The 13,278-nt window shown below is 46.9% G+C and overlaps 2 protein-coding genes and 1 long non-coding RNA gene across 12 annotated transcripts in view; 1 reads left to right on the top strand and 2 right to left on the bottom strand.

Moving 5' to 3' along the window:
• The window catches only part of LOC119526585, a 38,568-nt gene extending 37,558 nt beyond the window's left edge, over positions 1-1,010 (bottom strand). Inside the window, exon 1 of the long non-coding RNA XR_005215213.1 lies at positions 902-1,010. This is a non-coding gene — a long non-coding RNA (uncharacterized LOC119526585). The remainder of the gene's footprint in view (positions 1-901) is intronic.
• A 215-nt stretch (positions 1,011-1,225) lies between these two features.
• MSTO1 (misato mitochondrial distribution and morphology regulator 1) lies at positions 1,226-5,517 on the top strand. 3 transcript variants are annotated; one of them, XM_037825795.1, is made up of 14 exons: positions 1,226-1,381; positions 1,494-1,629; positions 2,101-2,170; positions 2,272-2,347; positions 2,609-2,663; positions 2,751-2,889; positions 3,042-3,159; positions 3,242-3,376; positions 3,489-3,641; positions 3,918-4,049; positions 4,125-4,309; positions 4,529-4,633; positions 4,725-4,835; positions 5,105-5,517. In XM_037825795.1, the coding sequence occupies exons 1-14, from the start codon at positions 1,298-1,300 to the stop codon at positions 5,271-5,273; spliced, it is 1,668 nt and encodes a 555-aa protein (XP_037681723.1). In that variant the 5' UTR covers positions 1,226-1,297; the 3' UTR covers positions 5,274-5,517. The 3 variants fall into 3 exon arrangements, with proteins under 3 accessions (XP_037681723.1, XP_037681722.1, XP_037681721.1); XM_037825794.1 differs by having other exon boundaries at positions 4,498-4,633; positions 4,725-4,837; positions 5,132-5,517; XM_037825793.1 differs by having other exon boundaries at positions 1,227-1,381; positions 4,725-4,837; positions 5,132-5,423.
• Positions 4,926-13,278, bottom strand: part of GON4L (gon-4 like) — a 96,535-nt gene continuing 88,182 nt past the window's right edge. For 3 of the 8 annotated variants that reach the window (XM_037825777.1, XM_037825781.1, XM_037825782.1), the window contains 10 exons: positions 12,770-12,954; positions 11,639-11,836; positions 10,561-10,704; positions 9,848-9,991; positions 9,626-9,745; positions 8,362-8,475; positions 7,606-7,816; positions 6,501-7,122; positions 6,293-6,395; positions 4,926-5,941 (listed from right to left, as the gene is read on the bottom strand). In XM_037825777.1, the coding sequence (XP_037681705.1) occupies positions 5,792-5,941; positions 6,293-6,395; positions 6,501-7,122; positions 7,606-7,816; positions 8,362-8,475; positions 9,626-9,745; positions 9,848-9,991; positions 10,561-10,704; positions 11,639-11,836; positions 12,770-12,954 (1,991 nt within the window). In that variant the 3' untranslated portion in view covers positions 4,926-5,791. Of the gene's footprint in view, positions 5,942-6,292; positions 6,396-6,500; positions 7,123-7,605; positions 7,817-8,361; positions 8,476-9,625; positions 9,746-9,847; positions 9,992-10,560; positions 10,705-11,638; positions 11,837-12,769; positions 12,955-13,006; positions 13,152-13,278 lie in introns of those variants that run through there. The other 5 variants (XR_005215211.1, XM_037825779.1, XM_037825778.1 and 2 more) reach the window with 5 other exon arrangements.

Here is a 13,278-nt window from a genome sequence, read left to right as displayed (position 1 = left end):
ACTTTGAGCTATTTAATAAGTCTATAAAGCCCAGCTGTAGAAAACCCGTAGTAATGCAAAAGATTCTTATCTATGAAATGCAAATAAATTTTTTCTGGTGTAATTCAATTGGCTATTGCCTTGTGGAGCATGACCAGTTTTGCGTTTATTTGAAAATTCGTATCAGCATTCCTAATTGCCTTTAGGAGTCTGTGTTCTTTGAATTCTCCTTTGAAGTGGTTGTAACATCTTACTCTTTCCCTCACTAATTAATGAGGTAAATAAAACTTTGACGTGTTCCTTTAAACAAAACAAAACAAAACAAAAACTGTTCTTCAAACGACCCTTTTAAAAAAAATGAAGAGGTGAGGCAGAGTGGGAGAAGATATCCTCAACACATATAACTGACAAAAGGCTTGTATTCAGATTACAAATCAGTAAGAGGCAGACAGCACAAAAGAAAGATGGGCAAAAGACCTCAACAAGTACTTCACAAAAAAAGGATATCCCAAGGCCGATAAACGTGTGAAAAGGTGCTCTCAACCTCATTAGTACATTAGGAAGATACAAACCAGAGGTAATGACTAAAATTCAAAAGTGCTGGCACAGTCATGGAACGTGAACTGAACACTCATACACTGCTGGTGGAATTGTAAACTGGCAGTTTTAGACACATATTATTATTTACCGAGTTCCAAAGCACCCAACCTCCTTACCCAACAATTCCATTCCTACACATAAACTCAACAGGTAAGTATACACATGCACAAGTATGTTAATTCCAGCACCTAACAGCCATAAACTGGCAACAGTTCCAAAGCCGATCATCAACAATATAGATAACTTGTGGTATAGTCATACAATGGACTACTCTGAAAAAATGAAAAATAAACCAATTTATTGGTACATGCAACAGAGGTACCTTGCGAGAGAAGAATGCGGCTTGGCTGGAAAGTAACGAGCCGCAAAGAAGGTGTAGGGTAGGACCACCCTCCGCGCGCGGGGGTCGGGGTCACCCGTGCCAGGCCGAGGACACGGCGCCAGTGACCACGACTTCCGGCGTCAGAGGCGACGCCGCGAGGCCCCAACCCCCGTCGCCAAGGCCGGAGAAGCAGGATTGGTTCACGCCAGGAAAAGGGGAGGGACTTATGGGCGGAGTCTCTAGAATCAACGAATCGTTTGTCCTGCGTGAGAGGATGTGCGTGGGACCCATTGGAGAGCAGCGAGTGAGGCCCTGCGCACTAGCCTGCTGGGCCAATCCGATCGGAGGGGCGAGTGGGCAGGTACGCGTGGAGCAGCCCCAAAGAACTGAGCAAGTATGGCGGGCGGGGCCCGGGAGGTGCTTACCCTGCAGTTGGGACACTTTGCCGGTTTCGTGGGAGCGCACTGGTGGAACCAGCAGGTGAGACATCCCGGCGGCAGCTCCAGCGGAGCTTTTCGGGATCTCCAGCCCTGACTTCGGCCTGCCCCTCTCCCGACCTCTGAGCCCTGTCTTCCCCTGTGCGCCTCCGCAGGATGCTGCGTTGGGCTGCCCGACCGATGCCGAGGAGCCACCGCGAGAGCTATGCCCAGACGTCCTATACCGGACGGGCCGGACCCTGCACGGCCAGGAGACCTACACGCCGCGACTCATCTTCATGGATCTGAAGGGTGAGGCGGGGGCAGAGGTCAGCAGATGTTCAGTTTTCCCCTTTCGCGTGTGGAAACCAGCATCCGTTTGAGACCAGAGATGAGGAGCCATAGGGAGCAAACCAGTTTGCCACACCAGGGGAGCAGGAAGGCACAACTTTATACCGCTCAAGAGCCATCTCCTTGCCACTGGAGACAGTGAGATGTTCACCTGCAGCACGCCTGTAAAACCCCTGGATGGAGACTTTGCCCCAGGTCCCACGGATAATGACTGAGCTTGGAATAAAAGGATCGAATCTAGATTCTCTAACTTCTAAGGAAGGGTCCCTCTCCTGCCCTCTCCCTGACCCCCAATTCATGTATATATAACAAGGCTTCTTGGAAGAGTTAAGTGCTGGAGGGATGACAGCAAGTTGTCACTGAAGCAAAGAACACTTGGGGTGGGAAGAGACACCTTGGATTTTGACCTGACTTTTCCTTCTTTCTGTACAGGCAGTCTGAGCTCCCTAAAACAGGAAGGTGGACTCTACAGGGACAAACAGCTAGATGCTGCAGTAGCATGGTATGTATTTGCCATTCATGGAGAGGTGGAAGATGTGTGCAGAGAAAGCTGGAGCACTTAGGGAAGGAAACTCACTATGCTCAATCTTCAATCTCTTTTAGGGAGGGGAAGCTCACCACACACAAAGAAGAACCCTATCCCAAGAATCCTTATCTCCAGGACCTTCCAAGTGCAGAGGTGAGGTTCTCTGCCCTAAAATTTCAATTCGCTGCTAAAACCACTGTGTTAAACTTGCACTCAAGAGAAAAAGAGGGCTTTAATCATTTTAAATGCCATAGAATGGCATCTTGGGAAAAAACACTTGTTTTCCTAAGCACTGTGACTGCATGAACAGAAAGGAGACTGTGGGGTGTGGCCAGGAAACTGAGGCAGGGTAGATCAGCCCTTGCTCCTAGACTACATGGGACTAAATGCAGATTTTTTTCTCACCCCTCCCAGGAAATGCTGAGTAGTGATGGTGTCTGGAGGGTCAAATCCGCTCCCAGTAGCAAAGGTGAGACTTCTCCAGCTACTGCTATCTGGGGGAACTGGGCAGGGCAGGAACATGGAGAAAGGCACAGTTGCTTTGCTTTTTCTTCAGGTCTCCCATCACATACCACTGCCATAACTCCAAAACGACTCATCCCCACAGAGGGCAGTATCAGAGTCTGGTCAGACTTCCTCAGAGTCCATCTCCATCCCCGGAGCATCTGTATGATTCACAAGTACAACCATGATGGGTATGTGGACCCCAGAGGCTGTGTGGCAGGAAACTTGAGTCCTCACCAATGCGGGATAAGGCTTTTGAGGCCACCTTCACTACCTTCTCCCAATACAAGAGATCCAGGAGGGCAGAAGGATTCCTAAGTCCCGGGTTGTGTTTGTGTGGCAGGGAAGCAGGTCGACTGGAGGCTTTTGGCCAAGGAGAGAATGTCCTGAAGGAACCTGGCTATCTGGAAGAGCTGGAAGACAGGCTGCACTTCTACACAGAGGAGTGTGACTACCTGCAGGTAGCTGTGTGGCAAGGTGGACAGCAAGGTAGAAACTCTCGCATCCTACTTGAGCATCCTTCATCATTTAACTTCTCTCCAGGGCTTCCAGATCCTGTGTGACCTGCATGATGGCTTCTCTGGGGTAGGCGCTAAGACAGCTGAGTTGCTACAAGATGAGTATTCAGGGCGGGGAATAATAGCCTGGGGCCTGCTCCCTGGTCCCTACAGTCTTCAGGTAAGTGGAACTTGGGGGGAAAACAGCCACAGAGTGGAGAGGGGGAAATGAGGGAATAATGCCCCCATGAGAAAGCTGCCTAAAGCGTTTCTACTCTCCTTTCTTCCACCAGGAGCCCCAGAAAAATATCTATCGTCTGTTAAACACAGCTTTCGGACTGGTGCACCTGACTGCTCACAGCTCTCTTGTGTGCCCCTTATCCTTGAGTGGAAGCCTGGGCCTGCGATCTGAGCCACCTGTCTGCTTCCCTCACCTGCATTATGATGTAAGGCCCAACGCTCTTCTTCTGACCACAATTAACCACAGGGTGCACACTCATACTCCCCACATGTTACTGGCTCTGTCCTTGAAGCCTGAGCTTGGACTCAGCTATGAAGTGGCCTCTTAAATCCTACTGGGCCAATGCTTGTCCAGCCTCGACTCCAACACACCCCTGCTTCTTCCCAATGCACCTGGAACTCTCTGCAGTTAATATTCTCCCTCTACATTCTCTTTTCCAGGCCAAAGAAGCCAAATGCTCCTCTCATTATCCTCTTTACAGGCCACTCTGCCTTTCCACTGCAGTGCTATCCTGGCTACAGCACTAGATACAGTCACAGTTCCTTACCGACTGCGTTCCTCTCCAGTTTCCATGGTTCACCTGGCTGATATGTTGAGCTTCTCTGGGAGAAAGGTATGGAGCTTTGAGAGGAGGAAGGTCAGAACTGAGAACAAGCTCTTCTTTACCTGAGCTCTTCTTTACCTCTAGGTGGTGACAGTGGGAGCAACCATCCCCTTCCCCTTGACTCTAGGCCAGTCCCTTCCTGATACACTGGTTCAGCTTGGGGGAGCAACCCCATGGACCCCTCTGTCTGCATGTGGGGACCTAGCTGGAATACGCTGCTTTGCCCAATCAGTGGTACTGAGGGGTATAGACAGAGCATGCCACACCAGGTGAGGACTGCCACTCCTTGGGAACCCTCATCAGGTTTTTTGTTCCATGTCCATTTCTCCCTAATGCCTCTCAGCATTCTAACTGCACTCCCTCCCCTACCTCCCAATTAAAAGGGAAAAAAAAGCCTCTGAGGATTCTGATGTTCGGGAATATAAGGATTCTTACTTTCTTACTCATGCTGCCACAGAATAAAGGCGATTTTGGCTTTGTTCTGGCAGTCAGCTCACCCCAGGGACACCTCTGCCCTCCCCACTTCATGCGTGTGCCACGGGGAAAGAAGTCTTGGCCCAGTATTTACAACAGCAGCAGCCAAGAGTCCTGAGGTCAGTAGACTGCTTGCTCCTGTCCTCTTTCCAGACCTCCAACCTCCCTAGACTTTCTGCTCATTCAACTTCCATTCTCTTGCCCCCACAGTTCTTCCCATCTGCTGCTGACTCCCTGCAAGGTGGTTCCTCCTTACCCCCACCTCTTCTCCTCAAGCCTCAGCAAGCAGGGCTTGATTCTGGATGGTCCCCGAACTGGAGCAGGTATGCAGGAGGTGAAGAAAACCAAGATTTTAAGCATGGAAGACATTTTACTGTCTCCCTGGGTTAAGGGTACTTAAAACATTCACAATTAAATGCTTTTTTATTCACCCTGTGGCTCCTAAGACAAGTGTTCTTTCACCCTCTGGAGTAGCGGTGTGCTAAGGGGACCATACCCAACACTTTCAGAGATAACTTTATAGTCAAGTCTATTAAGGACCCAGATTTCCCTATCTGTGTGACCCTAAGGTTCTATAACAGTCCACTCATGGGTCTCATTTTTCTTTCCCTCCACAGCAGTGGAGAGCATCCCTGTGTTCGGGACCCTCTGTTCCTCTTCATCCTTGCACCGGGCTCTAGGAGGCTTGGCCAAGAAACTCTCCAAACTCGACCTGCGGCGCTGGGCCAGCTTCATGGCCACTGGAGTGGAACAGGATGACATGGAGGAGATGCTGCAGGAGCTGTGCAGACTGGCCCAGTGCTATCAGGATGGTGACAGCCTCACAGACTAAAGTTACAAGAAGGAAAAAGAACTAGTTGCCAATAAAAACTGCTGGATGCAGGAGCTCAGTGTCTTGGGGCAGAGAAACTGTGTCTCAAGGCTCACTGTATCAATATTTATTACATTTAGAAATACTGTGATTAGATCACAGACCAATAAATAAGTACCATTAGACAAAAAAAAAAGGTAGAGAAAGGAGGTGAGTCCCACTCCTACAATACTATTTACAAGGTAGGTTTGTAAGGTTTTCATAAGAGACCATGACTGACATAGGATGGGAGAGCTCCTGGGCCCTACTCCAACCCCCAGCCTGACCTTGGCCTTGGGCCTCTTGCCCCTCCAGCTCTGTAAACTGGGCCCAGATGTTCTACAAACTACAATCACCGTCTTCCCAACATCAGGGTGCCATGTTGGGTTTGGTCCTGTGCAGATAACACCCACGCACTCCCTGAGTCTCACTCATCCAGCTCCTCCTCAGACAGAAGGTCCCCGTGGTCAGAAAGCTGGTCTGTATTGCTGGTGCTCGTCGCATCATCCTCATCCTCGGAACTGGCCTCACAGGCTGTGTGGAAGAGCTGCATGAGTTCTCGAAAACGGTGGGAAACCTAGGAGGAAAAGAGGGCTGCTTCACTGTTCCTAAATTAGTAACATTTCAACATTAGGCACTGCATACCAATTTATTTATTTGCCAAGGTTGTGAAGACTGTGTCCTTATAGAAAGAAGACTCATGCTAAGAGCCTATTTTACCCAGTCACACTACTTCACACTACTTCCAGAAACAAAACGGGAAAGGAATCCTGGGGGTTTGTATGTCTAAATATCTCTTCTAGTCCTTCCTTAGGGCAGATCTTTACAATAACGTTTCCTGTCTTGTATTTGAAAACTCCTTGTTCTGCCTTTCTGTCTCTTACTTGGCCACCCTTGTACACTCCTTGCCAGTCCTTCCCCCACTTACCTCAGTAGGGGTCTTGTTTCCCAGCTGTTGGGAAATAACGCTAAAGGTTTGTGGCTGGGCTCCTTGTTCCTGGCACATGGTCAGAATCACACGGTCAGCTTCCCTGTAATCCAAACAGGATCAGTGCCTAAGGAGCCACGTGGATATATTCTATGCTCTTTCCAAATACACACACCACCCCCACCACCCCCCATCCATTCCTACCTACCTTGTCCAAAGAACAACCTTCTCCCCAGTGGAGCTGACCTTGCTGTTGTTGGCACATACCGTAGCTTCTGTGGCCTTTGGCTGTTGTTCCCCCTCTGGACCCTTCCCTTGCATTCCACTGTCCTTAGCCAAACCCCCGCTAGAGGCTCTGGGAGAAGCCTCTGAGGTATCAATTCTTAATGAAGATTCAGGGGCAGGGGACATCCTGTCTGCTCTCTTCATCCCAGTGCCACCTGACAGCAAGTTTTCTTGAGTATTGGATTTTCCAGACACCTGTCTTCTCCCTAAGTCTCTGGTTCTTGAGGAAACAGGACATAGGGGAGAAGCTGAGAGTTCAACAGTTCCAGGCAATTTCTCAGTTTCTGAAGCATCCCGGACAAGTAAAGCCTCTGACTCATCCACTGCTTTAGGACCTTCCCTCTCTTTTTGAAGTTTGCAGGATGCCTTGGGACAGGAGACAACCTCAGGCCCAGTCTGGTTTCTTCTAACAGGGTGTAGTACAGCTCCAGTTTTGGGAAAAAGCTGAGGAATCTCAGGTGAGCAAGGTGGTGGTTCAGCCAGGAGGAGTTGCTCCGTAAGAGTCACTTCTTGAGGGGACAGGAAAGTGCTCCCTGCTGCCAATCCTGCTTAGGAAAATAAGGGTCTAAGGGTTAAGATGTACCTAAGGACCACAGATTACCACAGGTCACTCTGGTGAGCTACTGGGATAAAATCCTAAATTAACAAGGGAGGATAAAGTCACTTAATGCAAACATACAAAGTCCTACAGCCAAAGCTAAGTGTAGCTCAATCTTAAGAATGTAAATTACACAGGGCTTGGGGATAGGGCTTTAGGAATGGGAACACAGGAGAATGCTGAATCATGGAGACTTCATAGCATTTACTTCTGCAAGAAGATTGAGGCCACAGAGAGCAAAATTAAGGCTTGACAGAAGAACGTTTCCTATTGATCTATTGGTGAAAGAGGTGGTATGTTCACCCCTGAAAAGACTGTTATTTATCCAAGCTCAAAGAGGTTCCTGCTTGAAAAATATGAGAATGAGAACTAAAGGGAGAAGGGGGCTGGGCTGGCCTGGAAAACTAGGATAGGCAGTCAGATCACTCACCTGCAACAGGGGTCTCTCCCTTTCTGGAGGTCCTGCCTGTCCTGCTCTGGGTTGCCTCAGTGCTCTCTCGCTCCTCTGATGCTTCCTCCTCCACCACGTCCTTGCGCTGCACAGCTTCCTTCGTACCAAGCATGGGACTGGCCTCTCGGTGGGGGCTATTGCCCACCAACTCATGGGGCTCCTTGCTCTTACAGGATTTGCTGTCACAGACCTGCAGGAATGGCCTTATGGGTCAAGGGTTTCCTGACCTGTATCTCAGGGGCCCACCTAAGGAAGAAGCCTTGCTAACCAACATGCATGCCTACTCCAGCCATTTCAAGTGGCTCAGAAGAGAGTATTGGATTCCACCAAGCATTCCCTAAGCTGTCACTGTATTTTTGCTTTCAATCAACCCCACTTGAGGAAACCAGCATTACCTTTAGAGGGCTGTATTCCTGACACAGGTTTATTATATTCAAAAAAATAAAATAAAATCTAAGAGGGAAGTATTTGACTTGCTATATTTTTCCCATTTCCAAAAACTTTAGCCATTCTCTTTAAGAAACAAAATCCATTCATATATATTTTTTTAAAGAGTCTATTTATTTTACACACACACACAGTTATACATGTATATACTGCACATTATTTATATATGTGAAATCTTTTTAGGAATTCAATGAAGTACAATTCTTTAGTAGCAAACAATTCCCAAACAGTAAGTCCTGGGTTGCACCAGGCTGCTGTGATAACCCTCTGTACCAGTTTCTGCCTCACCTTGATGCTACAGTGGCTACAATTTCTCCTTTTGCTCTTCTTCACTTTGGAATCGGGACCTCCCTCATGGCAGGCACACGCACACTCTTTGGCCCCGTCTGGCCACTCAGCCTCCTAGGAAATACCTGGGCTTGGTTAGCTGCCAAACATTTTTGGTACCAAGTGAGGGAGCCACGTTGTGAGCCATCTACACGAGTCCCACCCTGCCCTAGTCACTTCTCTTTTTGTATGTGCCATCTCTTCACAGTGCCTGGGAAAATCAATGCCCCAAACTAGATGAAAGCCTATTATGAATTCCTGAAACAATCCCTAGATGACCAAAACTGATGTATCAATACTGTCCAGAAGTTCCAAAAAAATTTTAATAAAATCTGAGGCAAAGTCACTAGAGAGTTCCATCTTGAGATATAATCTAATCATTTGTCTGTTTCTGTCTCCCTGTGCTTTGAGCTCTGCCCCTCTTTTCTAAGCCACGTGAGAGATGGCTTTGTACATATGGAAGGCTCAATCAATGGCACTCTGCTTAATAAACCCCAGACAAAAGTGCTTTTATTATCCCCATTTATGATGAAGAAAATGAAACAAACAGAGAATAAATAATTTGGTCAAGATCATTCAGCCACTAAAAAGCAGTTTCTCCTTAGGAAAGAGTAAAGACACGGATCAAAGAAAGACCTTCTTGAAGAGCAGTAGAAAGCGGTGAGTCAGAGTACAAACCAGGGTTCACATCTTAGCACTACCACATATTAAATATGAGACCCTAGCAATAGCCTCCCTCTGCACCTCAGTTTCCGCTTCTGTAAAACGCAAACAATGGCATCTCTTCATTGGATTATTGGGAGAATTAAATGAGCTAATAATGTAAAGTTCTTAGAAGTGATGCCCAATGCTCTGAAACAACTCAAAAATTATTAGCTATTAACATTATAGTTAACATGAGAAAATTTGGTACTATTTCCTCACTTAAAGAGAAATGAAGAGGTTAAGACCCAAGCGTGTAAAACAAACAGCTCTGAGTTAGAGACAAAAGGGGGGAAATAAATCCTCTGACGAAAGAATGTTAGACTCTCTCCAGCAACTGCCCGTTCTTCCCATGGTCTCTGCATACTCCACAGCAGCCTTCCATTTAGTTCCTGCTCTATGATCTTCATGGATCCCCATCAGCCAGAATTGGGATCATTTTATACCAGAGAAACATTCAGAGAGAAAACTCAAGACTTGGTTCATGAAAAATGGACAATCCTCAACAAACAACATGGCATACCTTATCATGACTTTGAACCCCAATCTCTTTTTTTCTCTTGTTCTTCGAGGCTGCGGGTATCCTGGGAGGTTCCTCTTCCTCTTCCACATCAGGCAATGCCACTTCTTCGAAGCCATCAAACTGCGGAGGAGTTGGTGCCACTCAACACAGACTCTGGAATGATATCCCTCCCACATGTGGCCTTCCCACTTCAAAACTTCCCTGCAGCCTCAGGGCCTGTACCTCATACTCTTTCTCCTCAGTCCAATTGATCTCTTCAAAGTCACCCATCCGGCTCGCTGATGGGCGCAGATGGTCAAAGAAGATGGAGAACTCATCTTGCAAGTAGTCATGGCCCTTGAGGAGCTGCCACATCTGTGTCTTAAGCTGTGGTGAGTAAAAGAGGGAAAGATGAAGTCTCCAGAGCCTCTCTAGGCAGCCATTCCAAACCATTCTCATACACTTTCAAGTTCTGCTTTCCTGGTCAACTGGGAGACATCCAGAAGCCTCTCTTTGATAGCTAAGAATTCTTAAATTTCTCCTTCCTCGCTTGGCCAAAGGAGAAGGGTATTAATAATAGGTTTGATTCCTAATAATAGAATTCTCTACTTCTGCCCTACTGCTTTCCAGCTAGGGCATTAACCCAAGCAGAACAAGGAGGAAGGCCTCTCCCAGGGCCACCTAACCTCCTTCCTTGACCATCCCTTTCAGGGCACTGTTGACATTCCTGAGCCTGTGCAGATCAGTCAGACTCCAGGTTCAGCTGGCAACTCCTTCCTACCACAGTGCTTTAGTAAAGTTTTAGGTAAGACCAAGTAGCCCTGGCCTTCCTCATCTCCTCCACAAAGTCCAGAGTATCCCAGGGACAAAAGAATATGGAATAAGATAGGGGAGGAAAGAATGGAATGGCCTAAGGCCAAGATGACAATAGGGAGAAGCAAGACAGGAAAAATTACTTCGGTGATCTCCTGGGGCAAGCAGTCTGCACAACTTTGTAGGACCTTGATAATCTTCTGGTGGTGCGAGGGGTTCTCTGCAAAGCAAATCTCCAACTGCCGAAGGAACTTGCGACTCTTCTCAAAAGCCTGCTGCTCCTCAAACTTCCAGAAGAGAACAAGGACAAAAGAGGAGTCACCTATACAACTAGAGCAGGACTTGAGGGTTCTAATAACAATGTATTACGGGATACAGGGTGGGGGGAGAGACGGGGCAGGGACAACAGGACTCTAGTTTACAACTGTGAGATCTTATTTAAGACACTAACATCCCTCCACCTTGGGCCACTAGGAGCTACCAACCCAAGATAACTAATATGAGAATGAAGGATTCAGAAAGATGTGACTATCTCAAGTTGTTTATTGTTTTATTTTATGGATTGTGAAACTGGACACTCAAACTCCTGTGGCACTTCATAGTTTACAAAGAATTTTGACATAAACACTCATTTGATTGTCACAATAATACCAGAAGAGAGGATTGGCATGATAGGCATAATCACCCTATTATCATTTAACCATATAACCTACAACTCTATTCCCCTTTCCTGCTTTATTTTTCCATAAAGCATTATCATTATGAAGCAACCACATATTCTACTTACTTATCTGTTTATCATCTAACTATCCCCCTTGAGAATGTAAGCTCCTTGTGGGCAAGGATTCTAAGTCTTTTTTAAAAAAATTGCTGTATTCCTAGCACCTAGAATTTGGCGTGACACATAGTAGGCATTCCATAAATATTTGTTGAATGAATGCCTGTTTTATACAGGGAGGAGCAAAGGACATATGACTTATACCTAGTCCTCATTGCAGCAAAAAGCAAAACCTCCTCACTTTCCACACGTAAAGAAAATATAAAAATAGGGGATAGGAGACTATCCCTTAATAAGAAGCAGTTTCTTACCACCTTGGGCAAGGGGAAGGCTATCTGTCTAGAAGCAGCTGACAGGCTGGAACACTGTGATTCAACTCCATTCAATCCCAGCCTTGCTCAGACCCAGGAGTCCTGGTGTACTATTTTGGCCCATCTACTTACTAATCCACAGGCCAGAGCTTGATCTGGCAATAGGAAAGCAGCAAAGTCTCTCAACAGCAGAGGCCAATCACGGAGCAGAGTTTGCAGGCTTCTGTAGAGATCCACAGCTGTCTGCTTCTGGGTACCTGACTCAAACTCATAGATAATCTGTAGGAAGTCCTCATACTTGCCAGGAACATGTTGTAGGGCTTCTCGTACCTACACGAGAAAATTTTCAATCATCAATATGCTGTCAATCATCAATACCGTCTCTGGACTCCAACTAGAAACAAAGGTACAAAGGGTACAAAGGAGGGAATTGTTGCTAGAGAGCTCTAAGAATTATCCTTCAGAGGCTACTCCTCTGACAGTTCTAAAGACTTGACTATTAATGGAAGACACAGAGCAATGTGCTGTGTCTGGTAATGGGCAACCAGAAATTCTTCACTGTCCAGAGACCATAGCCCTACTCAAAACCAGGTTATGCTTTTCTGTAGGTCACAGTGTCACTTCCCCTTCCTCATTATAGCCCAATATTGAAATAGATAAGGAGTGTTTTGTACATGTACTTCAGCAGGGTGTCACTTGAGGGTAAATAGTATGTAAATAAAAAATGTTCATAAAATATTAGGAGACAAGAAAAAGCCATGACTACCTCTGCCAGTACTCTACTTTTCTGAGGGGCGGATAAACAAAATGGCTGGTTAGCAACAGAATAAGACAGCTAACCGGGACAACTCTGAGGAAAAGGATGGGTCATGCCTCTGATGATCAAGGTGGTTCTCTGAGATCCACTCTCTGGACAGTGTCCCACATGTCTTTCTGCTCTAGCTAAGGGCCCAAAAAAGGTCCTCATAAGCCTACCTGGAGAGCTCACAACCTCCCAAGGTGATGGTGGTATCATCCTTCCCCAATATGTATGGGCAATAGAGGGGGGTTTCTAGGGTACTAACAATAAACCTTAAGACTGAACTCTGTGTCTCGTTGTGGGTCTCTCACAACAGATCTTTTGGTAATTCTGGCACTGCTAAAGAGGCAAACAAATGCCTGTTTAGAGCTGAAAAACAGATATTTGTCTTTAAAACCCTTCCTTAGAGGAAAAGCAGTCTCATTCATAGGAACTGACAGTAACAGGAAGCAGCATTTGCCTACCCTGGTCAGATAAGCCTGGGCAAAGGCCAAGTCCTTCTGTTCCCTGAGTGGATCCCGCTCGAGAATGTCCTCATCATATAGCAACAGCAGCTTAGAGGTGTCCTTGCTGGCCCGGGCTCGACTCCCCCGCTTGTTGCGAGCTCGATGATTGCTCCGGCCCTTGCCAGCAGATTTGATGCTCTCTCCTTAGAGCACACGTGAAAAAGATTGTTTTTCTGTCCCTGCAACCCCTACTCCTCCCATCCCACCACATGCACCCACCCCACCCAAGTCACATTTAATGTTATCCAGCAAGCAACTCAGGAGAAAAGTTGTTGGGACAATGGTATGAGAGTCAAGTCTTTCTCTGTCAAGTCAGCTCCAAGCAGGCTCTGCAGGACAACTGCATCAAAGGAGATGATAATGAGATAATCAGCTACTGCACACCGAGAAAGGAAGTCTAAAGTGTGGGTATGGCCTCATGTTGGGCTTTCAAGGGACTATGTCTTGGTGGGGAACAAGCAGTGTGT

This window comes from Choloepus didactylus, chromosome 2 (genome assembly GCF_015220235.1).
Source record: "Choloepus didactylus isolate mChoDid1 chromosome 2, mChoDid1.pri, whole genome shotgun sequence".
NCBI lineage: Eukaryota > Metazoa > Chordata > Mammalia > Pilosa > Megalonychidae > Choloepus > Choloepus didactylus.
Note: the sequence above shows the minus strand (reverse complement) of the source record. Positions and strands in the feature narration are given on the sequence as shown.